The sequence below is a fragment of the Ornithodoros turicata genome, chromosome 3 (assembly GCF_037126465.1).
Source record: "Ornithodoros turicata isolate Travis chromosome 3, ASM3712646v1, whole genome shotgun sequence".
NCBI lineage: Eukaryota > Metazoa > Arthropoda > Arachnida > Ixodida > Argasidae > Ornithodoros > Ornithodoros turicata.
In genome coordinates this window covers 61,375,015-61,399,747 of record NC_088203.1, presented here as the reverse complement: position 1 = coordinate 61,399,747, position 24,733 = coordinate 61,375,015, and the positions used below count along the sequence as shown (strand labels likewise).

At 44.9% G+C, this 24,733-nt stretch overlaps 1 protein-coding gene across 3 annotated transcripts in view; it reads left to right on the top strand.

Annotated features, from left to right (window-relative positions):
- The window catches only part of LOC135388521 (E3 ubiquitin-protein ligase UBR5-like), a 272,129-nt gene extending 259,169 nt beyond the window's left edge, over positions 1 to 12,960 (top strand). For all 3 annotated transcript variants that reach the window (XM_064618109.1, XM_064618108.1, XM_064618107.1), the window contains 3 exons: positions 11,316 to 11,460; positions 12,545 to 12,630; positions 12,688 to 12,960. In XM_064618109.1, the coding sequence (XP_064474179.1) occupies positions 11,316 to 11,460; positions 12,545 to 12,630; positions 12,688 to 12,900 (444 nt within the window). In that variant the 3' untranslated portion in view covers positions 12,901 to 12,960. The remainder of the gene's footprint in view (positions 1 to 11,315; positions 11,461 to 12,544; positions 12,631 to 12,687) is intronic.
- The last annotated feature ends 11,773 nt before the right edge of the window (positions 12,961 to 24,733 follow it).

Sequence of the window (24,733 nt, the reverse complement as noted above, 5' to 3'; positions counted from 1 at the left end):
GCTGCGAGCTTCGAACTCCCTTCGAAAAAAACGTCTTTCGAACAGACAGCGTCGATCAACCGGCTTTCGACCGAACGGCTTGCGACCAAGCGGTCTTCGATCAAACGCCTTCTCCAAACAGCTTAGGATTTCGGAATAACTCCTTGAACGCCATCTTTATGTATAAATGTACAAGATAAAATTAAAGGAACTTGACGCGCGACGAGGTCTCGGAGCACGATTTTCGTCTCATAACGCTCTGATTATTACCCGGAAACTTCAGTACTATATTTTTAGACACTCCTTGGTTTTTACAGGGTACTTCACATTACACCAGACCTTTCGTTCAGCATAGACACTAGAGAATTTCCTAGGAGAAATAGGAAACTCAGTAACATGCCTCATACCCTAACGACCTTCGTTTTGTGGTTGTACCAATATAGCAGCTGTCTATGAACCAATCAATGTCAATCCGTATTACAGGTCACTTTTTATTTAGTTATTTTTTTTCCTATTCAAAGAAGTACCCGTGAGGTGCCGCGTTAGCATCGTAACAGCTCGTTGTGTATGGTTTTCTGTTGGATGTAACGGCTCGTGTGTACTGACTTATGGATCTATCGGCCAGAAATGGACGTAAAGTCTCGTTGGATGTAACGGTCGTTTGTGTGTAAGAGCAGGGTGGATGTAACGACTCGCTTTCGGATGTAAGAGCATGATGGACGTAACGGCGCGTTGGATGTAGTGGCACGGAATCGCTCTAACCTAGGTTCCCACCGGGGACGATTTTTCCGTATCCCGGAAATTACAGGAGCGCCGTTGTGAACAGCTGAGGAAACGGATCATAGCCGATCAAGTGCTATCACATTATTTGTTTAAATTGGGAGACGGGATTTTTTAAATTAACATGCATGCTAATGCACAGTAAAACCACTGAACAAGGAACATAAATCCGGTTACACCCACTGCGCCGCTTGCGTTGTGCCGATTACATCTGTTCTTTCTGTTCCTCTCTCGCAAAGTTTGCTGAGTGCAGACAATGCGGTAAGATTAGGATGGGATTCTCCAACAACAAATAAATACTGACTATGACACGAGGTGATTCATCACTGGTGATTTTCCAAGGTCCTGCTACCTTCTACTTATTTCTGGCAGATATGTTAGCCGCGTTCTTTTATAAAGGGGAGTACTACAGAATACTGAGCGCAATGACACACATTACCTTCCGTATTCGTATCAATGAAATGAAACGCAAATGCCCACTATCCTGAGGCTCTGACTTCACGCTCGTTGAACGTGGATATCGTTGGACGTAGTTCCCAACTCAACCGGAATACTGGTATTTTTATATATAGTTCCGTTTTGTTGTTTGTGGCGGTCAGACAATGATGTTGTAGTTGTTGTCTCATACTTTTTGTGTTGATGAACCGTATTTTCAATGCAATCAAACCGCAATGAAACACCTGAATAAGTGGGTGTAGAGCTTTTATAACCCATAAACATCGGCCCAGAAAAATATGTAAGGACAACTGTAACACCTGTGTCTGACTGACAGTAGAGAAATACTATAGAATCAAGCAAACGATATCGCTAGCGAACTAATGCAGCAAACTATGTATATCCATTTTATGTTGCTTGTTGAATGGAATGTAGATTTAACTACTCATTATTAACACATAAAAAAAAGAAAAAAGCACCCTATGTCTCCCAATTTCAACAAAACCGCAAAGCGAACGATAACATTCGGTCGGCTGTGATGTATTTCATCGGCTGTCTAGATTTCGGTTCTTACTTGCATCTATATTCCAGGCGCTTTTAATGCACAATTATCCTCACTTTACCTACCACACACTTTCTTTTCGTAGTAAACATATTGTAGATTATTGTTTTTCATATACGCTGGCTAGTCTATTTGCGAGCACCAAATGCTATGCATTCCAGTTATTTGATTTCTAATACAATAGCCACAAAACTTTTTCATAATCTACACCATCCCATTCAGTGGTCATTCACTGGAGTGCTCACCCGGTGTCTCTTTGGCCTTTCCATTTTCAGCCTTCTGACAGTTCGGCGTTATGATTTTTTGGTCTTTTGGCTGTCGGCCTTCTGATAGTTCGGCGTCATGATTTTCGGCCTTTTGATAGGCTCAATCAGCCTAAATAAATGCATTGCATTTAGAAACAGCTATTCAAAAAAATGAAAAAAAAAAAAAGGAAAAGGCGGAACCTCCTAAAACCCCTTGAACGCCATCTTTATGTATAAATGAACAAGATAAAATCAAAGGAACTTGACGCGCGACGAGGTGTCGGAGCACGATTTCCGTCTCATAATTGCGCTGATTATTACACGGAAACTTCAGTACTATATTTTTAGACACTCCTTGGTTTTCACAGGGTACTTCACATTACATTTACACCAGACCTTTCGTTCAGCGTAGACACTAGTTCAGCGGAGAATCCCCAGTGACCCGGAGCTTTTCCTTATCTTCCTCAGAAGGCCTCCCTTTGTGCGCCGTGCAAAGACAGACGGGTACAGGTTTTGGGTCATGCAACGTGCAACTAGCAAGGATTGTCGAAAGATGGAAAATCCAGGGAACCGGTCTCGAAAAATTGGCCGTATCTCAAAATAACGTGATCGAAGTCCCCGTTGCAAAATAAACTACTGTAAATAAATGTTATCTGGCTGTTTCTGCGCGGAAACTGCCAAAGCCCACTTAGACTAACCTGAACATGAGAATGCAAACACCGAACTTTTACTAACCTAATAATCAACTAACTAACGTGCTGTTCCGTCGCGTCCGTTTCATTTATCTCCTATTTCGTAATTTTATTTATTTATTTATTTATGTATTTTTGGAATAGCAAGTCGACATCCCGTTTGGCTGACCTTTAGCCGTTTTTTTTTTCCCTTTTCGTCTAATAAATATATCCCCCTCCCCCGTTGCTGTCGTTGGTTTTCCTTGCTACGCGAACGTGAATTTGGGTTCCGGAAAAGACTGTTGCTCATAGAGTGGGTAGAAATAATTGTGCAGCAGCCGCTTGATCGATTTTTCTTATTGGTTCACGTGGAGCGTTCATGAAAAAAAAATAATAATAATAATAAAGATAAAAATAAAAATAAATCGATCAATAAAAGAAAGAAAGAGAAACAACAAATAAAGCTGCAGTTCTAAGTACCGTTATCCTAAGAAACATTTATCTGTGTGTAATCCACTTGCTGGCTGTTTCAACATTACGAACATTACAGGGCGATCCTGTTGAACATTACTGGAATGTTTGTGAAGTCGGCCTTCCACTAACGGTAAATACGAGGGATTCTCGTTAGCCTCATGAGACAGTTGACTGAGTAAGCACAAACCCGAAACGGCAAAATTGAGCAAATTGACGTTTCATGTCAAGCTAATAAACTCATCTCACTTTTCTATAAGCGCACCGAAAAAAGAAGAGGTTTATTGGTCTCGGTGGTTTCTTACACGGGCCGCGACAACGCTGGCTCGTCCCCCCCCCCCTCCCCACCGACAATGCTGGCTGACGATAATCCCTTTACGAGCAGCTAAGTAAGCTTTTGTTCTGGTCTTCAAGGCCATGCTCTAAGTCCGCTGTCCATGAAAGTAAAGAGGAGAGAGGGGGCACTACAGTGCGCGTGCGCGCCGCATGGTCGGCGGATGGATACGGTCAAAATGTTCCGCGCGGTTTTTCCTGTGCTACGGCTAGAGGGCGACACAGAATGACGCGGTTTACGGGGCTTTGAGACGGTATTTATCCGTACTCACTTTTCATGCTTTTTTATAAAAACGGAAAGTGGTAGACATATAGATTTGTCTATCGATTCCTGAAATAATTCCAGAGAAAGTAAATGGAAAGTTTTTTTCGAAATGGCTATAGAAGTTTAATAAAACCTGTTCAAAGAGGGAGGAGAAAAATTGTGTATTTTTTTCGCATTCGTGACGTCGCCGTAAAATACATTCGACATATATGAGAAATCCCGTAGCGTAAGTAATTTCATCTCGTCTTCCTCTTTATAATGAAAGCACCCGCGTCAAAATCTGCGCGGCGGTTACCGAAAGAAAGCATAAAAACTGTTCCATAGGAAATACATTGGGACGGAGAGCTGGTATGCCCTCTTAAAGCAACACTAAGCATTCGTTGAAGTGGGCTTGACCGTAATACACGGAAGTGTTAGGTGAAGCCAACTTTCAAATGGTGACGCCTACCAAAGGAACATTTTTCACTCTAGAAATCGGACCTGCATGCAAGCGTCTACAAACCCGACGTGTTTTGTTTACTTCACCAGCAAGGCGCGGCGCGGTCGGGAACAAGTCGGGAGCGGTCGCGCGATTGCCGTAGTTCGCGCGTGTGCGGATCAAGTCCTTATTTGCACTTTCGCAAACCCGGTTTACGGGTTTTATCGGGTTAAACCCGAACTATTTTGATGTAAATCGGGGGATAAAAACGGGCTTTATCGGGTTTTACCCGAAAACTGAGGGCCCTATGTATAAGTAGAGCCGGACGTTTCCGGGTTAAACCCAATTTGACCTGAATTTACCCCCCGAACGACCCAGCAGGCAGCCGGGTTTAAAGGAGCAGTCTAGAGGCACACAACTTTGTTTCTGTTTTTGGTCTGTATGGAATGTTCAGCGGCCGAAAACAGTTTTCGCACAGTTCGTGCAACCGTAGCGAAATTGGGACACCCGCAAGAGCCCACCGAATCCCCAGTGCGCGAAACACCCTCCTTCACCTACAGGATAGGCACATGATGAGCGCCGCTACGCGTGTCACTATGTGACGCCTGTGGTAGGGATGCTCCTCATTGGATCTGGGATCACATGATCGAGGTGAGCAACACCGCGCAGGCCGGAGCATCTGCTACCGCTTCGGAGATGCCAGGCGTTCTCCGGCTGCGTGATGTCCAAAACTGAGGATTTGAAGGCAGTCAACGACACGACCTCGATTTTTTGGGACCGCTGACACCACGGGAAGAACGAGTGGCGCAGCCCGAAATTAACTGTGTGTTGTACAGCGATACCCCAGTGCTTCCCGACAATGTGCAACATCTCTGACAGTTTTCACCGCACAGTTGGTTCAGTGGCTAACAGGTGGCGCCACAATACCGACGTCATTGCTTGCTTTCTGCTACTGTGAGTTCTGAGATTGCACAGAAGCCACGGATATATTACTCTTGTGCTTGCAACCTTATTTTCTCAGGGTGCATATATGCTCTGTTTTTTTTAGAAAATGTGATATACGTACTAACTCATATAGAGAATAGAAGTCAACAAGAAACAGCTCGCAATGTTCGTAGCAGACGGTCTTTCCTACCAACGAACGAGGGGGCTCTCTACCACAAATGTCACACTAGAGTGGGTGATTTGGGGGAGAGGGTAGGCGATTTTGCAAATTAATTGCGCCGCGGTGAAACAACTTTGGACAAAAATATTTTGTGGGAATGCTTTTCACATAGTGCTCTACAAGATGACAGCAGTTTTTGGCCATGTTAGATACCACTTTAATGCTCCTTTAACCCAATTTCTACCAGTCACTACAAGGGTTCGTCGCAGCTTCCGTCCCGTAAGTTGGCTTTCCTGCGCAAAGGAAGCGTTTGTGCATGCGAGAAACGCTGAATCCACATGCAAGCGCCTTGCGCATGTGCGTCATCCGCTCCATCTCCATGATGAAGGAAACTCGCCTTTTCGCTTTCAATTGCTGTCGGCTCTTCTTAGTTTCGCTTGATGAACATGTGCATTTATGCGTTTCATGCATTAATGTCGTGACGTATTTACATCTTTATTTTTTATCTTTATTTTTACATCTTTTTACATCTTTATTTTTCTTTCCTCCCCCCCAATTCTCTTTTGTGTGTGTGGGCGGGCCTGAACCGTACCAACGTTGTTATCTGTGCCAGAATGCGATATCTTATACATACAGAGGTCGCGTCCACAAACCCAGATAGAAATGCTTCGAACGTGAAAAGGATCGGTGGCCGTCTACCATTGACCTGTTACCAACCTTACAAGGGAATTCCCGACAACAAAGTGAGAACAACAAGAGAGAGAGAGAGCGAAAAAAAAAGACCTCACTGGAAGGTGGGGATCGGCACTAACCACGGTTATTTGCATGAAATATACAACCAATGCACAAGACGTATCAAAAGCCGAAATACGTATTTATCGATGATTTTCAGAATCTTATTAACTGACAATGACCCTTTAGCAAGGAGAGTTACACATTCGGCAGCACACGCACAAACATGCAGGCAAAGATGGTGGGTTGAGACGACTGTCCGGACTTGGTATTTTATTTTATTTGTGTATTACTATTATTTAGATGCGTATACGAAGAGGGGAGTCAAGTCCTGTAGATCACATAAACAAAATACAGAAGCCGACACTGAAGATTTTTGTTTAAGTTTAATTTGTACAAGCTTTCGCGTGGAGGTCCACGCTTCCTCAGGTACAAAAGGTACCTGAGGAAGCGTGGACCTCCACGCGAAAGCTTGTACAAATTAAACTTAAACAAAAATCTTCAGTGTCGGCTTCTGTATTTTGTTACTATTATTTATATTTATTTATCATAAGTACAATTATTTGGCACTTTTATTTCTTAGCGTTTATCTTGTTTGCTAAACGTTTGTTCTGGCATTAATTTTTACTTGATCATGCACACCCACGATAGAGAACAATAGCCTCCCTGCGTTCGAGCGTATATTATAATTACGTATAATGCATAAGATAACGATAATACCGTATGTTTGTCTCCAGTCCAAATGATAATACTCGAACACCCCTACCCAATACATTTTAAGATAGCAATTTATCAGCGCGAAAATACAAAGAAGAAAAGAAAAATATATGCAGTGAAGTTGTATTCTGAGCAGAAGCAAAGACACAGACAGAGAGAGAGAGAAAAAAGTCAACTGGACCGTTTTTCTTTTCTCTCTCGCTGGCCGGTATCATTTTTTCCGGGGCCATTCCTACGGGACTATTCTTTCTGGGACCATTTCTTCCTACACCCGAGACCGACATCGCAAGAAACTGTTCACATGTGTGCACCTCAACGTGAGAACAGCAGCATTCAACACAGCCGGCGCTGGGCTTGAACTCGTTAGCACGGGAAGCCAAGTACAACGACAAGTCCATTCACCAAGTCGGATCGACTGGAAAATATGTAGTGTTTGACAAGCTCTTCGCAGAGCTCCCGCCATCATAGCCGCTCAACCTGCTTGTTTCTGCCCCTCACTTCCTTTCCTTTTCTGTTTGTGTTTTTGTACTGCATGACGGCATGTAGCTGAGAGGTCCACTACCCGCTTTCAGAAGTGTGGAAGCCTTCTTTCGTTTTTCTTTTCTTTTTCTTTTTGTGTGGGGTAGTATAATTAGTAGGGGTGTGCGAATATTCGAATTCTTGAATTCGAATCGAATATCAAACGCTCGAACTATTCGATTCGCGAATCGAATATCCAGTATTCGATTTTTCGAATATTCGACTATTCCGCGAATATGAACGACACAACCCGAAAGTGGGCTTCACCTGATGCTTCTGTGCACGAGGAGAAGCCTGCTTTACAAAATTGCCCTTGCTGCAGGACCAACACAGGCGGGACGGTGTTTAGTTTAAGATAACGTTATCCAAAGTTAGTTTTGTAGACATCGTCTGTGGAAGGGGCGGCGCCTCTCCCACATGCAGTTTAGCGGTGGCGACGAGGGACTTTGATGTCTGTGAGGTTGCCTTTAAAAAGTTAGGACTCTTGAATGATGACTACAGCCCACGAACAAGAAGGGTGTCTTAAAGATGTCCTTTGCATCTAAAATTTCAGTAGTGCAACTTCCTAGGGCGAGTGCAAAGAAACTAAAAGGTGTTCATGACAAAGCTGAGGCAGGATGCCAATTCGTTTGTTTCACAAATGGCCTGTGGTTGTCTGAAAAAATTACAGCCTCATCCGTATAATATGCTACTGCCTGACATAAAATTTTGAAATGAAGGTAACCACTCCAGTAAGTGTAGGCTCACCCGAAAAGCAGGAAGCACTCTCATGTAACATTAAAGAGTAGGGGCTTTGAACAGAAGAATTGCATGTCTCTCTTGTGACAGTTAATGCTAGAAAAATTACACTAAAGGCATGGGCTACGAAATGGAAACTTTTAGTGCGAAAGTCACATATTGAAAATTTTGCACGAATATTCGATATTCGATTCGGTATTCGGAATTTTTCCCTCCATTCGATTCGATATTCGATTCGATTTAAAATATTCGGATTCGCACACCCCTAATAATAACCCTTTTACCTCCCTTGGGTGTCATCAGTCTTGGGTCATCATTGCTTTCTACCTACACAATGTTGCTTCACTTCGAGTCTGCGCCGGCCTCTTTCTTTTTTCTTCCCTCCTTGCACCTCTTTCACCTGCATATTATGGGAAAGAGAATGGATTGGGTTTCAGATAGCCAGGTAACTGACTTTAATAAATAGGGCTATAACGATACTGTACACGGAGCACATTACAACAAAATTACACTAAGAACATAGAGCTTCGCTTATCAATTGCAGACGCAGAACACAGAATACGCAACCAGCACAACTGGATTGGCTCATACAACAGCATAAATAAATAAAGAAAGAATTATCCGGGCTGTTATGACTAGACGCTGTTTGTTCTATTTGGGAGGCTGCAAGACAATGGGGATGTTGTGCTTATCTCACAAGTATTTATTATCTTCATTATTTTGCGGGTGCCAAATTTTCATTTGCTCAGCTCATCATCGCCGCTCGTCCCTGTGCCAAACATATATTTCGACGCTTCCAGATGTTTGGAACAAACACGCACACAGGAACCAAGCGAATCGACGGGACAGTCCGAACTGCAAGGACTAGCCCAATACCGAGAATAGCATGCTGAGTCATTACATGCCCACTTGTGCCCGCTTCTCAAAGGCCGGCGCAGTAAGCCACACAGCAGGAAAAAGAATAGCCCCGCTGTAGTGAAGTTTAGCACCCTTCCCCTTTTTTTCCTGGGAAAGGGAAACTCGGATAGTATGCTGAAATAAGGGTCACACTTGGCGGATAAATACCTTCTGGATGTAAAGCCTGCGTCGTGGCAGCACGGAGCGGCAGAAAAAGTTGTCCCGAGGAAGCGCTGTACATACCCTCAGATATTTTCATTTATCTCTTGAACGGCTGACTTTACACGCGAGATAGTGGTACCAAAATGTTCAGGACACATTTTAGAAGAAAATGGATTGAGAAAATGTTGCCTAGGATGATTTCTTTTTCTGCTATTCGCTTCAGAAGTCCAAGGTCAGTTTTTGGCTATTTTCCACACGTTCTACAACATCTCAACGAAAAATCCAAGCAAAAATTGAAAATTTGAAAAATCCATTTTCTCATAATTGTTAAAAGCTATCAAATCAGACAGATATCGTGAAGATCGGACGAGTATTTATCGAGAAAAATGGAAAAGTTTGCCCCATAAAAAATACATGGGGCCGCGACGGGTGATATCCCCTCTTAACAAAAAAACTGGAATAAATATCAAACAATAAATGACCTTACCAAAAAGAAGTGAAAATAAGCGATAAAATCAAATATGAATGAACGTTGAATATCGTGTGAAACACATAAAAATTAAGTTTTAGCATTCATTTCTTTAAGATGACCCACCATATTTACTCAGGATGGAAGGCGACGTGGCACGGCCTAGATCGTGCTGGGGGAGGGGGCACCACCCTGTACCACAAATCTGTGTAGCCTAACCTGACCTGTACGCAAACCTAACCTAATGTGACCAATGCTTGTCTACCTTTCACAAGATGGCAACCTCCAAATCCGTTGCCATGCTGTAGAAAGGCTTTAGATGGTTTTACTGAAAAGCATATAAAAAGGTTCTAGACCACAAGTTTTTGTACTTGTTATATTTTTAGTATCAGTATGTGGCCTTCTTTCACTTCCACGCATTACAGTTAAACCTCTATACGAATTTGTAAATGCTGGCTCTTTGTTTCGTTAAATAGAGAAATTTGCTAAATGGAACCCGCGAAGTGAAACAAAGATGACCGCCGCCACTACCCGCGCCTCACGTACTGCAAAACGCCAGTTGTCATAAAACAGGTATCCAGCTATGAAGGACACAAAATATCAAGCTTTGTTTGTCACATAACGTGAGGTAATACGTAATTTGTGCACAATATCGCTTGGAGCCTTTCGTAACTCTGGAAGGCCACTACCGCTTTCTACTGGTTCTTCTGCGCGCTGGCGTATCGACGTTTCTTGGTTGATTCACTTGCACTCACGACGCACAATTCCGGAAAGAACAAGAGTACACCACCGTTGAATACCGAAAACAACGAGAAATGGGCACATATCACATAGACATTTGCGCTGATGGAATTTTGACCGGCAGCAGTGTCATGCCCATTTTACCACCATCAGCGGCGCGAACAAAAACGAGTGAAAAACCGCAACCTTCTGTCATCGGCATCAACAAAAGCAAATTAGACTTCGCGAGAGGCCATCAATGCACGTTTTTGTGTCCAGGTGCAAAAAGGCCCTTGCACCGGTTTCGAAACTGCGGTGGCAGCGCACATGTCCACATGCTCTTTTTACAGTGTGCCTACAGCACGTGACAGCTGCAGTAACAAACGAATCCTCCTTGTCCTCTTCTTCGTGGTGAAGGGGAAAGACACGTGTAGAAAGCTTTCGTCACCCAGAGACTTTGTTAAATAGAAGTGACCAAACAAATGTATTTCGTTAAACTGAGTGCAAAAATACATTGGCATCTATGGAGACGTGTGCGAGCGACGGAGATTCTCCTTTAAACAGAGGACTTTGTTAAAATCGACATTCGTTATTGAGAGGTTCAACTGTATATCACTTTTAAACACAGTCACCAATTTTTAGAAGCCTTAAATTTCATTGCTAGAGTACAGCCGGCATGTCTCTAAAGATGTCTCTCTTGTCTAGGTCTATTGTTGGCAGTCACTATAACTTTGAGGATCGGTAGGGTCTTCGACAACGAAACACATTGCGTATCTAGACACGCAGTTCACGTCCACTCTGCACTGACTCCTGTGGAGTGGCTATGCTAGCTTCGCGGCATGCCAAATCTCATGCCTCTGGATTGAGTAGAAAATTGCCCATGACACGATGAAACAAACTAAATGTGGAGAGCGTCCATTCCATGTCATAAACTACACGCCTGAGGCCCTTTGATGGCGGATCACGAAACTGCGCTGAAACTCTGTTTCCCCTGCCCCAGAATGCTTAGAGGCACTTCCGTTACTGCAAATGTAGCATATGGTGAAAACAGAAGTAGTGAATACTCCATTTGAAGGCAAGCTTTGCTTATGTTGCAGGCCATGCGCATGGGTGTGTATGATGTCTTACCAAACAACACATTGGAAGGACTGACTGCTGAGGATTTCCGGCTCCTCCTAAATGGAGTGGGAGAGGTCAACGTCCAGGCCCTCATCAGTTACACTTCTTTCAATGATGAGAGTAGTGAGTAGAAGTACTTTCACTTTCTTCCAGTTGGAATTTATGTGGCACTTGTGTTACCTTTTTAACAAAATTTGGGAGATGGCAAAAACAATTTGTTGCAAACATGACTTTGTTAAACTTTGTTTCACAGGATTTGAAACAGTTTCGTGTGGTACAGTGCTACTCCGTTAGTTAGAGCCCAAAAGGGGACAGATGATTTGTTCAAATAAAGCAGAGTTTGAACTAAAAGAATGAGGGCATCATGCATCTGCAGTGCATACTAGCTGCATTACAGACGGAATACGGATACATGCGATGGCGGAAAATATAAGGAGCTCATTCTTCCCAGAATATTTTTTTAGAGGCGAGCATCAATGCTGCTCAGGGCAAAATATTATCTTACATGCAAAAATAGTGGCAATTTAGTGTATTCAGATTGTAGATGCAGATGTACATTGAGATTGTGGCAGTAAAAAGCTAGCCCGCCACCATAATTTATGGCATATTTTGCAGACTGATATTTCCTCTCTTAACTTAAGCGCAGTATAGAAGTAGGCTGTATTTAGTTAGCCTGGGTATACGGTACCATAGTGTGTGCGAGATACACCTTTTCCTTGTCATCTCTTACCAGCATTGGCATGGGCAGAAGTTACAGGGATAGGGTATTCTTTCATTGTTCTCATGAGCAAGTGCCATCGTGTAAACCTCAGTGTGTGAAACCAATCAAGCACTAATTCTAGCACCATGCTTGGTGTCTCTTTGTCTTAAATTCTGTTAAACCTAGCCTCTTCACATGGTCTGTGCTACTCCCATCACAAACCCGCGCAAAGTGTTGATGACTATTGGTGCATATTCACAGGATAGATTCGTGCATTAAAGTTGAGAAGCAATATCAACAGTGCCGACACAGTGTACAACAACAAAACCCTAGAACTCCCATAGATGTTCACTGCACATTATTATTACCTTGGCTCGTGATATGTATTGAATTATTGGTATCGGCTGTTAAATCCACATTTAGTCATGTTATGGTACATCATATGCTTCAGTGTGAGAACATAGCTTAATATATTAAGTATTGAAGTTACTCTGGATGTTTTTACAGAGGAAAGCAGTGACAAGATCATCAAGTTCAAACGATGGTTTTGGTCTATGATGGAGAAAATGCCCAACCAGGAGAAACAAGATCTGGTAAGTGCAGTCTTTCTAAATGTACAGGTTCCATAAATGTGCATTTGTGCGTTGTAGGTATACTTCTGGACAGGCAGCCCTGCACTGCCAGCAAGTGAAGAAGGGTTCCAACCAATGCCAAGCATTACTATCCGGCCGCCGGATGATCATCATCTGCCCACAGCAAACACTTGCATCTCCCGCCTCTACCTCCCCCTTTATTCCTCCAAGGCTCTGCTCAAGGCCAAGATACAGATGGCCATTCGAACCAAAAACTTTGGCTTTGTCTGAGGAGCTTATGCTGTTCATAGTACTGTCTACACAGAAGTAAATAAACACCTCCAAGGCACATTACGCTGTATTCATTCCACAGAAGTTCATGTTGGCCAGTGTTGACATTCAAAATCATTTTGAAACAGTGTAAATTGTAGTATATTTGATTTACTGACTTTGTCCTCAGTGACTCAGCAGCACTTTTCAAGCTTCAAGTGGGTGTAGCACCCCTTTGTACAGAGTTTTTCTTGTACCAAGGTGCCTCAGTCCCTCGTGCCTATTGTGCATGGCTATAGGAAGCACAGTACAATCTCGACGATACGATCACGGATGATACTCCTAGCGGTCCCAGCCGGAATGCCTATTCTTCCCATGTGTTAGAGTTCGGATGATACGAACGCGTTAATCTTGCCTTTACAGATGATAAGAATGAGCCGAGGAGGCGACATAGGTCGTTCCCCCGTGACGCCAGCGCGCACTAGTCATGCTCCTCCTCCTTTGGAGAAGGGTTGGAGATCCTCACCAGGAACTCCCTGACATCGTGTTGCACAGTGCAAGCAGTGACTCTCCCTTTGGTGGTGGTGTAGGAGATAAGATCAAAGAGGGATTATACGGCACGGAACCTGATCACCTCTCTGTTTTGACCTTTTTAACCCCCTCGCACCAATAAACCGCGAAGCTGTGTGACGTCGCACTGCCTTAGGAAACCAGCGACCAGAACACGTGGAGAGAACATTACCGGTGAGTAAGTGTCATTAAATTTCTAAAAATAGGTTTTACTTCAGAAAATTATGAAACTACTTGGAATACACACACAAACTTTTGTCACAGATTGAGGCCGTTTGCATTTGCGTCACGCATTAATTAAGCTAATTTTGCTAATTGTACTCTAAAATTAGAGAAGCAAAGGTAACATTTTTCTTGAGTGTATTTGTTTGACCCTTCAAATGACGCACCCTTGGAAGTCACTGGTGAGGCGCGTTAGCTTAGCTCAATTGGTAAGGACCCTGGACCGGTAATCCAGAACATGTGGGTTCGAGTCCTACAGCCATAGGTCGGCATTTTGCTAAGAATTCATTCAACATCACATGGTCAGTTTTCCGCAAAGCCCATCACATCACGAGCCCGTAACTCAACTTCAACCTCAGAATTCATCACTTCATAACCCATCATTCAACTTCAACTTCAGAATTCATCACATCATAACCCATCATTCAACTTCAACTTCAGAACCCATCACATCACATCACATCATTCAACTTCAACTTCAGAATCCATCACATCATAACCCATCATTCAACTTCAGAACCCATCATCAGAATTCAACTTCAAGTCCCATCGCGGTTTTGAAGTTGAATTCCTATGATGGGTTCTGAAGTCAGTGATGGATTTTGAAGTTGAAGTTTGTGATGGGGCTTTGAAGTTGAATTCCTATGATGGGTTCTGAAGTCGGTGATGGATTTTGAAGTTGAAGTTTGTGATGGGGTTTGAAGTTGAATTCCTATGATGGATGCTGAAGTCGGTGATGGGGTTTTTGGAGTTGAACTCCAAGAAAGGCCTACGTGGGTTGTGCCCGGCTGCAGGATTACGACGCTAGCGTCCTGCTCGCCTGTGTTTGCGTGGGTTTCCTGGTAGTGGCAGCAAAAACGTAAGCGAAGGAGGGGTATGCTGCTTGGAGGGTGCGGTCAGCCTGCACTCGGTTGGACTTGGAAGCAGGGTTTACCAATGAAGGAGGAAAGGGAAGGATGCCACGTTCGACCTCCGCTGTCGCATGTGAACTGCGGAAGGTGTATTGCTTGCGCGGTAGGGTTGTTGCACAATATTGCGCCCGTTGTTGACAGATAAGTGAGCGCATAGCACATTGCGCGTTTATGTGGCTTCGGGTGACCGCTGATGGGGTTTCGAAGTTGAATACCAACGAAGGTCTACGTTGGTGTGCCCGGCTGCTCGCTGCTGGAGGATTACGACGTTGGCGTCTCTTCCTCGCCCCTGTTAGCGTGGATTTCCTGGTAGTGGCGGCGAAAGCGTAAGCGGAGGAGGGGTATGCTGTTTGGAGGGTGCGGTCGCCTTGTTCTAGGTTGGGCTTGGAAGCAGGGTGCACCAAGAAAGGAGGAAAGGGAGGGATGCAACGTTTGACCTCCGCTGTCGCATGTGAACGGCGGCGGGAGGTATGTTGCTTACGCGGTTGCACAATGTTGCGCCCGTTGTTGACAGCTAAGTCAGCGCATAGCACATTGCAGGTTCATGTGGCTTCGTACGATACCCTTGCCTGCCGGCACATTGAACGTTCATATGACTTCGTACGATCGCCGTGTCTGCCGGTACATTGCACGATCATGTGGCTTCGTACGTCTGGCTTTTCCGCCGTGTCATTTTTCACTCGTGACGCGGAGGTATTAGCTTCGGCATCGGAATACATCGTGGCCAGCCACTCAGTATTACATGAGTTCTTGTGACATGATGCTTACTGACACTGGAAATAGCCGTCATGAACGAATTCAGCGACCTGTTATCACCTTCGCTGGACATATGTTTTTACTCTAATTCTTTCATGCAATACACCACTGCAGTGGTTCATCCGGAATCCCAAGCAGGGGGCGTGGTCATTATTACCGCTACTTGATAACAGCTTTACACGTATAATTACCGACATTACAGCTGACATTACAGCTGAAACGGCAAGCCCCCTTTTTTGCAGGGGGTGTTGACAAACTTTTTTCTTTGGGGTAGGGGGTGTCACAGGGATGTATCATGGTCTGGAGAAATCACTGAGACCAAAAACTGAGAATCTGTCCTCGGAAAAGTGTAACCCATTGTATTCTTTTTCCTCCGAGGAGGGTATATACGGACGAACACTAAGTGAATTCTTAACGACCGAGGCATTTGGACACGTGTAATACATACAGAATGTGAGGCGCAAATTGAAGTGAAGACTGCAAGGAGCCCGGAAGACCACCAACTTACAGTCCGTGAAACAGTTTCTTTTCGTCTCTCACAATCTCTAAATAAATATGTGTCGACACAGTTTATAACAATTCCCACTCTTACCTGTTTTTATTTGATGTTTGAAACAACCCCTCATCATAATCACTTGACTGTGTAGTGTTAGTCACTTTTGAGGTAACTTCGCAAAAGTATCATGAGCAAAGTTAGAAATTTCTATTTCGCTTCACGTCCAAGCAGGCAGAACGCACAACGCGGGCTCCTTTCTTTTTATTTTGCTGCTGAAAAATCCGACGACAGTGACCCCGCCTCTTGCACGTGCGCGGCGCCAGCAGCCTGTCTGCTCCGCCTTGTTGCAGCGCGATGTACTGGATGTACGCAAACGCAATTCCGACTGCTTCTGAGTTAGGTCGCAGCAGAGCGTTCGTTTGGAGTGCGTGGAGTGCATTTTTTACGGGGAAGGTGATAAGGCCACTGGCAAGGTTCTATGAAATGTGCGCGGAAAATGGGAACTCGCAGAACTTGGAATTCCAATTCTCACTTTGTGCCCAATTGACAAGGTATATTCGGAACTCCGCTCCCAACTTAATTTCGGCATGGTAGCAAGAACTTTCATTTCTCACTTAATTTCATTTTGATAACTTGAAGGTTGTAACTTCATTAAATATTTAGCTTAGTGACGTAACTCGTAACTAGCAACTTTTGGGTGGTAATTAACTTCCCCGTCTCTGCTGAAATGTACTTTATTGGCGATGAATATCTAAGAAATAGCAGCTGCGTGCTCTGATGGAACACTTGTGTCCGATGGATGCTACATGCATGCCGAACACATAATTTCCCAAAACATGACCTATGCACCTCAGATAAATAAGAGACCTATAGTGACCTCTGTGTATTACATTTAAAATAAAAGACGTCCACAAAAACAATGCCAGCCAGATCTTGTCCTGTTTGGATCCCAATCACACAAAAGAAAAATAAGCAATCTAAGAAGACACAAAATAAGCCTAATAAAGCACACTTCGTCAGCACGACAGCAATCTACTGTCGTCTAGTAAAACGCGCGTACGCGACCGAAGGTTGAGGCTCAAATCCAAACCCATCCAATATACATATATACGCACATTATAGCTGTAGGCGAGCAAATGAGTCAAACTGAACAACCGCAACAGGCAGACCGCGCGACCGCAGAACGCCAAATCGCATCTTGATCTAATCTACCGCTCACATTCGCAACATACAGTTGCCTCCGCCTACATGACATTGCCCTCCGCGCCCCACTACGCCAGAGAGTAACGCGTTCCAAACACTTTCCCTCCCTACGACCGCCGATACACAACAAGGGGGGGGGGGAGGAAGTCCGCCAGGCATCAGCAGTGTTAGGCCCATACGCCCACACCAGACACGAAACGCGAAGCGTTTATGTTCGCTCGGTGCACTCCAATACACATTCGCCATTCACTCCGCACGTGTTCGCACAAGTAACAGTCACGACACGTGAACGTCATACATCGACTAAACATTGTCGGCTTCAAAACCTATTATGAGGACTTCGAAACCTATCCGTCATCTTCAAAATCCATCGCACAGACTTCAGCTTCAAAACCCATCCCGCTGACTTCCCCTTAAAAACCATCGCGCTGACTTCAAAACCCAACACACGGACTTCGACTTCCAAACCCACACGCGCTGACTTCAACTTCAAAACCAATCACGCTGACTTCAACTTCAAATCCCACCACACTGACTTCAACTTCAAAACCCATCACGCGGACTTCAACTTCAAATCCAACCACACTGACTTCAACTTCAAAATACATCACGCGGACTTCAACTTCAAATCCCATCACACAGACTTCAACTTCAAAACCCATCACACAGACTTCAACTTCAAAACCCATCACGCGGACTTCAACTTCAAATCCAACCACACTGACTTCAACTTCAAAACACATCACGCGGACTTCAACTTCAAAACCCATCACGCGGACTTCAACTTCAGAGCCCGTCACGCGGACTTCAACTTCAAAACCCATCACGCGGACTTCAACTTCCAAATCCCCATCATAGCCCTTCATTCAACTTCAACATCAACTTCACATCACATCATAGCCCTTCATTCAACTTCAACTTCAACTTCACTTCACATCATGCCCTTCATTCAACATCACATCATTCTGTATGAGGTGATGGTGAATGAAGTCGGTGAAGGCCATCATGAATGAATTCGCCGACCTATGCCTACAGCTGGCTAACCTTTTCAGTGACTTCCTTCTTTCATCATTAATTTCTTAGGCACTTGAGCAGTGCCGTAGCGAGGCGAGTTCGCACCCGGGGCAAGGCAAACTGAAGCGCCTCCCCCACTGCCGTCAGAAGCCTTGTAAAGAAAGAAAAGAAAATGCCCATTTACATTGCCGAGACCGTAAATTCAGAATCTCTTCATTCCTACTTTATACTGTGTGAGGAAGGGGGGACTTGTTGGTGAGAGGGAGTGAGGAGCGAGGGCCAGCTAAGCAAGAAGGAGGAAGGCACGTGGATAGTTCGGGAGTGTGTGTGCAGCGACGTGGATGATGAGCCGGGTGTGCTGTAGCGTTGGAAGCTTGTGAATAAGGCGGAATAAACGTGTTCCGAGCGTGCTTTGTGACAAGTGGGGGCTCGTCCTCAAGAACCCGGCATAGAAGGCGATAACGCAGTCACGGCAGCGCCGAAAGAAGTTATCATCCCGCCAGATCTGATCGAACAGCTTCTAGCAACAACCACCAGGACCATCCTCGACAGATAACGTCTGGCCGCGCAAGTTCGAGACGTCCTGATGACGGCCACCCTTCGGAACGACACGGAAAGGCCTAACGACGCTAGGCCTAACGGCAAAGGCGGGAACACGTGCCGTGGAAAAGCCTCGTGACAGCGCCTCCTCTATACTGGAATGCCTGTCGCTTCCCCGCGTAGTGTAGTGATGGGAAATTCGGTTCTTTTTAGTGAACCGGTTCGTCCGAATCAGTTAACATTAGTGATTCGTTCAAAAGATTCGTTCATGAATCAGTGTCGTCACTGGATCATGTGGCCCTGTGATGGGGCCCCCACCATTGCCAGTCACGATAGTGGTGGCGCCAAATTCGAAGTCTGCAGGCACCGGGAGTTCGGTCTAAAGATTTTCTTAGCTGTGATCAAAGCAGTGTCAAATACTAGTTTGCATGCTTCTGTGGTTTATCTCGGAGCCTTAAATTTTATAAGCGGAAACCGAGAGGGAGGTAAAATGTAACGTCATAAGAAGATGGAGCATGTTCTGTTTTTAACTTAGGATTTTTGAACTAACGTTAGAGATTCGAAAACCAACTTGCAGGCTGCGGAAATATTATCACGAAATACCTGGGAAGCACACGTTATAAGTCAAAAGGGATTTGTCCAGTGCACCTCACAAGCAACTTGTAATTATCCAGTGAGCATAGCCAGCGATGCGGAGAGCGAGCACACTTCTGATTCCGAATGCTTCCACCCATACAACGACCGCCATAAAGCTCGACGTCGACGCGCCGAATGAACCAACGGTAAAATCCCAAACGCGAAGAGCGAGAACAACGCGGTTCTAGTGGTTCTACGCAGAGAGTAGCTGACAACCGAATAACCCTGACAACCGAATAACCCATGAACCAATGAATCGTTTGCTCCCAAACGGTTCGGCTGCTCCTCGATTCATCCCGCGAGTCAGCGGCTCTCCGTCTTATCCGATTCAGCGATACGGTTTAGTTGTTTGGTTCTCTGTGGTTCTGCGATCTCTTCGACTCTCCGATTCATCAGTGTGTAACATTTATTTTTGAATAAAGAAAAAAATCAATGCATTTAAGTGTGTCCTTTTTACAGCCGCACCGTTATCCCGCTAAATGAAACAACAAGCTATCATTGTTTACCGTCATTCTAAGGAGCAGCGGCCACAATGCCCCCTAGAACGTTAATCTTCAACGCGCCGATGTCCGTTGCAAGCGACACGAGAAGAGCGCCACAACGAAGCGGTTCCTCGCATGTGCGAGCCACATAACCAAGCGCCTGACCAAGCCACCAAGCGTCCAGTGGTTGACTACGCGAACCACGCGAACGAACCACTCGCCACACGAACCAGCCGAGAACGACCGCGCCAGTGAATCACGAAGTCGCGATCTTTTCCACTCGACTCCTTCGACTATCCGTCTCTTCCCAGTTTGCTTCGATTCGTTGAGTGCGGTTCATTTGGGTCAGTACGATGGTATGATTCAGTGGTTCTCCGATATCTCTCGGCCCTGCCGGACACAAGCAGAATGCACCAATCATGAACAGCTCTAGCTTCTCCCTTGCCTTAGCACCTCCCCCTCGGGCAACTCATGTTCAGGGCTCCAAGGTGTCGTCGAATCCCCCCCCTCCACCCCCAGTGTCGCAGACCCATGGACGCAGCTATCCTCCCCCCGAGACCAGCTCCGGTGGCGCAGCGGTAACGCGTGCGCTTGGAGACTGGGAGGTCCGCGGTTCGAATCCGCGGGCCGGCTGTGCCGTCTGGGGTTTTTCCTGGGTTTCCCTCAGATGTGTAATAGGCGTATGCCGGCACAGTTCCCCTGAAGTCGGCCCATGGACGCAGCTATCCTCTTCACCCTTTCCTCTCCTCCTCTCCACCACCTTTCCCTTCCCGAGAAACATGCCGCCTAATCAGGCAGGCAGACCTCTCAGGTTCCTCCCAACGACACTCCTCCTCCTCCTCCTCCTCCAGTGTCGTCAGTGTGTTTGTTACCCTCTGTCCTTCCCACTGATCTCTATAGTAATAGGCTGGATAGCGGATTGAGGGTGCAACCGTACGGTCGCCGGCCGCCATCTTGGGAAGCTCAAAACATTGCCGTCCGCCACTCAGCTGCATTATGTGCATGCGCCTTTGCGTAGCACTTTTGTGGTGTCATGCCCGCCTGCTGTGGTTATGGGTGTGCTGACCGTACCGGCAAGGCACCGGGGACGACATTTCACAAGTAAGTGACATGGTTTTGCAAATAAATGTGATTTATTAGTCCACGAGCGGGGTGACAAAACGTTGCTGTTGATGCATGTGCGCAGCACTTTGTGAATCGTATCTCAAGATCTAAGCGTTAAACTTTAAGCCGTACGTTATCTGCATAGAGTCATTGTGATAGTCTAGCCTTCCTGCAGTTCACGGGTATGGCCTCGGCACTCAGCAAGCGTTGAAGTGCGCTTGTCAGCTGTGATATCTACGGCTCAGTTTGTTGGTCACGGTATCGACGCTTGCTTGCTTGGATTAGCCTTGTCATCCCTTCCGTAATTGATGGCATAAATTGTTCAATGCAGGTTCCCTCACGGCCGCCCAGAACATTTAAACAAAGTGTGCGGTAAATGTCAGGCGAAAGGACTGGACGCCGTCGACGACATCACTGGTCTGCAGCAAACATTTTAAAAACAAATGCTTCGACAGAACGGGCCAAACCGTTCGACTGAGGCCTGACGCTGTGCCCAACAAGTTCGACTTCCCAGAACACCTCCAGAAAGTAATAATGCATGCGACATATGTAGAGGCCAGATTTATATCCACTAAAAGCTAGTTGAACACACATGCATGAAAAACTCATTTATCTTTCTCAAAATATGCACCTCTAGGAATTCATTTGCATGCATTTAAAATACGCAACAAACTCACTGGGGCAAAAGTATCTTACTTTATGTAGTGTACAAAAAGCATGCAGAGTTGAAAGCATAGATCGAGAAGTTGCCCGTCAAAAGGAACTCGTTACAAAGTTACCGTGTGAAAAATGCAACTAAGTTATTCAGCCCGAAACGTAGCTTGAAACGTTACAGAGTTACTTAAAAAAAAGAACGAGTTGCTCCCAAGTTACTTCGGACACAAAATAACACTACACAGGTGCAGCTGAGTTCGACCCTGAGTTGCCTGCGTTGAGTTTTCGTTTATGTCCAACAATTCGAACGTGTTACATCTTATTCCCTGTCTGCACACGATGGTTCAGCTTCATTTCAATAGCAGCAGTTCTTACTTCCTGAACAGAATGCTGTCATTGACTGGACATCATGTTTTATGACATAAAATGCTGTGGAAGAACCGTAAAGAAAGCAAGGAAATAAGTGGACGTGAGTGAAAAGCGAATTAGTAACTTGGAACGTAGCTTAAGTTACTTTGGCAAAGTTACCTGAAAAAGAAGTTCCTCTGAAAATTACCACGGCGCAAAAGTAGCGAGTTAAGTTATATAGTTACCAAGAAAAGGAACTTAGTTACAGTAACGAGTTACCTCGAACTCTGGTTGAAAGTGTGTATTTGCATGAAAATCTAGCCTCTAGAATCATGTTCCCTAGTTAAGAGTTCCAAGCAATGGTTGATGATTGGAATCAGTACTGCACGAAGAGCACCTTAAAGCTGCAGCTAGTCCAATATATGAAAACACTCCTGAATTATGCATTCATATGCAGTTAAAAGCCACTCCATATTGGATAGGACAATACTAAGACGGGCAAAAGCATATAAAGAAAAAAGTATTGCATGAACATGTTGACTAACGTACAAACTCGTATTAGTGGGGCATACAAACACACCAGCCACATGTCTCTTTGGTGCATTCCAGCATGTTTACTTTACTTAGAGACAATAAATAATTTTTCAACCTCGAATGTCTACTCTTTATTCTCGCTGCTTAAGCTTGCGACAACACATGTTTGAATGCAGCCCAAATGAAAACAATGTGATCCGTCTGATCAAAGAAGTTTCCCAGTGCTACAGCAGTATCGGACTGTTCCACCTTGCCAAAGAATATACAGAGAAGGTGACAGCCAGACCTCAGCTGCGAAAGAAATTGGCAAGGTTGATCATATTCAACAACCAGTAATGCACTCTGCCCACTTACCTGCTTGACTGCTTCAAACTTGCTGTTGCAACTGGACTTGTGATACTTTGATGTTGGAACTTTCACCACAAGACCTTGCTACTTAGCCTTTTTATGACTTATTCACTCTACCTCTAGTCATTTTGAACTGTCTTTACCACCATTTATTTCCCCAGTGCACATATTTCTAGTCGGTATGTTTTTACCGTCATATAGCCTTTATATCACGTATCATTCTAGTCCTTTGGAAGTGCTTTAGTGCCGTTCGGCATTTCGTGTCATAACCAGTCATATCTAAACTTCCTGTGCAAAGCATAATGTTTATACCCAAGCATATTAAGGTAGTTACATAAACAAACGTGCCAAACATTCCCTGGCATTCCGCACCCCCGAGCAGAAAGGAAATGGGAGAAACACGGGAAGCAACACGCTGACGGACGACAAAGGAAACGTAACACAACAAATACAACACCACACAAAACCAGCAAATCACATAATCGTAGTTCAAAGTACAAGATTGGAACGACACGCGCTCACTCGAGTACAAAATAGACAGGAAATAACATGTATGTGACGGGATTTCACACAAAAAACGTAAGGAACCCAATCACGAAGGATTTCTGCAGCGATCCGTGGCAAAATTTTAGCGAAGCAGCAAGGGAAGCGCTCACAAACAGCAAAACTTGTCACAGCTTACATGCATTCCTATGGGCTGTAATCGCTCTTTTGAGCACCGCAATATGGCGGCCGGTTGTCGTATCCTTTCACGCGATATCCTCACCCATCCGCTATCCAGCCTTTATACATAGAGATCAGTGGTCCTTCCACTGTAGTTGGCGTAGTGGCGCCGTCTGCTGCCGGACGACGATTGGTTCAAGCTTCAGAGAAGAGCCGATAGATGGCGCGGTGTAACCACTGATCTCTATGTATAAAGGCTGGATCGCGCATGGGAGAGGGGCTCGTGGGGGAGAGGCGTGCCTTCGGGTCGCCATGTTGGTGGGCCCTAAAGTGCTGTGTGTGCCCATAGAAAACAATGGGAGGCAACAGAGATTGTATTTATTGCGCTGCAAGCATTGGTCGTTGTTTGTCATCACACAATTTTGTAAGGTGCCAGTATGCTGATGTATCCTAACAGTGTTTCACAGGTGTCCTGCCGTTCGATTCTTAATTACGTTATGTTTTGCATTCCGAAACTAGACCGTCACTGCAGTGCAGCGCTGGGGATTGTACTACAGCACGTTTCCCAGCCAATATTTCAATAAGAAACGACTTGAGGTTAACAACAACCATGTATATAATATCCCGTACTGCGTTCTGGACAAAAAATGTTCCATAAAGAACGGTCCGGGAAAAGATATACTCGCATGGCAGAAAGAGATCGTTCTGTAGAATCACAGCCGTTGTTTTTGCCGTGTATGCGTTTAGCATGATTTATATCAAGCATCGCCGCAGAAAGAGTCTTTTAGTGAACGACAGCGGTGCTTTGCCTCGCAAATATGGACACACCAAAGCAGCCCAAATAATTACTTCACGCAATTAGATCACACTCGTTAGGACAGTTAATCAGGTAGTGATGTAAGCTTAATCAATTAAGTTACTTAGAAAGTGGTAACACCCCCTTGAGACACAGGACTTATCTCTCTTTGAAGTACAGCCCTTCTATGTTTGTTTGCTTCTTCCTTTATTTGTTCTGATTATTTGCAGGCGCGGTTGTGCCAAACTGAATGTCCTTCTCCAGCACTCACATGCTTTTGTTGAATACAACTGCAGCGTGAGAAAAGCTGCTTGGGGATGGGGTCCTGCTATCCAGTGCTGACTTTGTCATGCTTATTATGTGGAGCATGTTCCAAAAAATGCAGCTCCACATCTTCAAATTGCAACAGGACTATTTGGAGCTTGAAACAGTTGTGATTTTGTCATTTTGGCCCTCGTGTACCCAGTCTGTGAAACACCAACGAAAAAGTCTAAAACGATATGCTTTTGTAATGAAGATCACTGATGATGAGTAAAGAGAATATACGAGTTCAAGTTCATTCAATATTTTATATCAT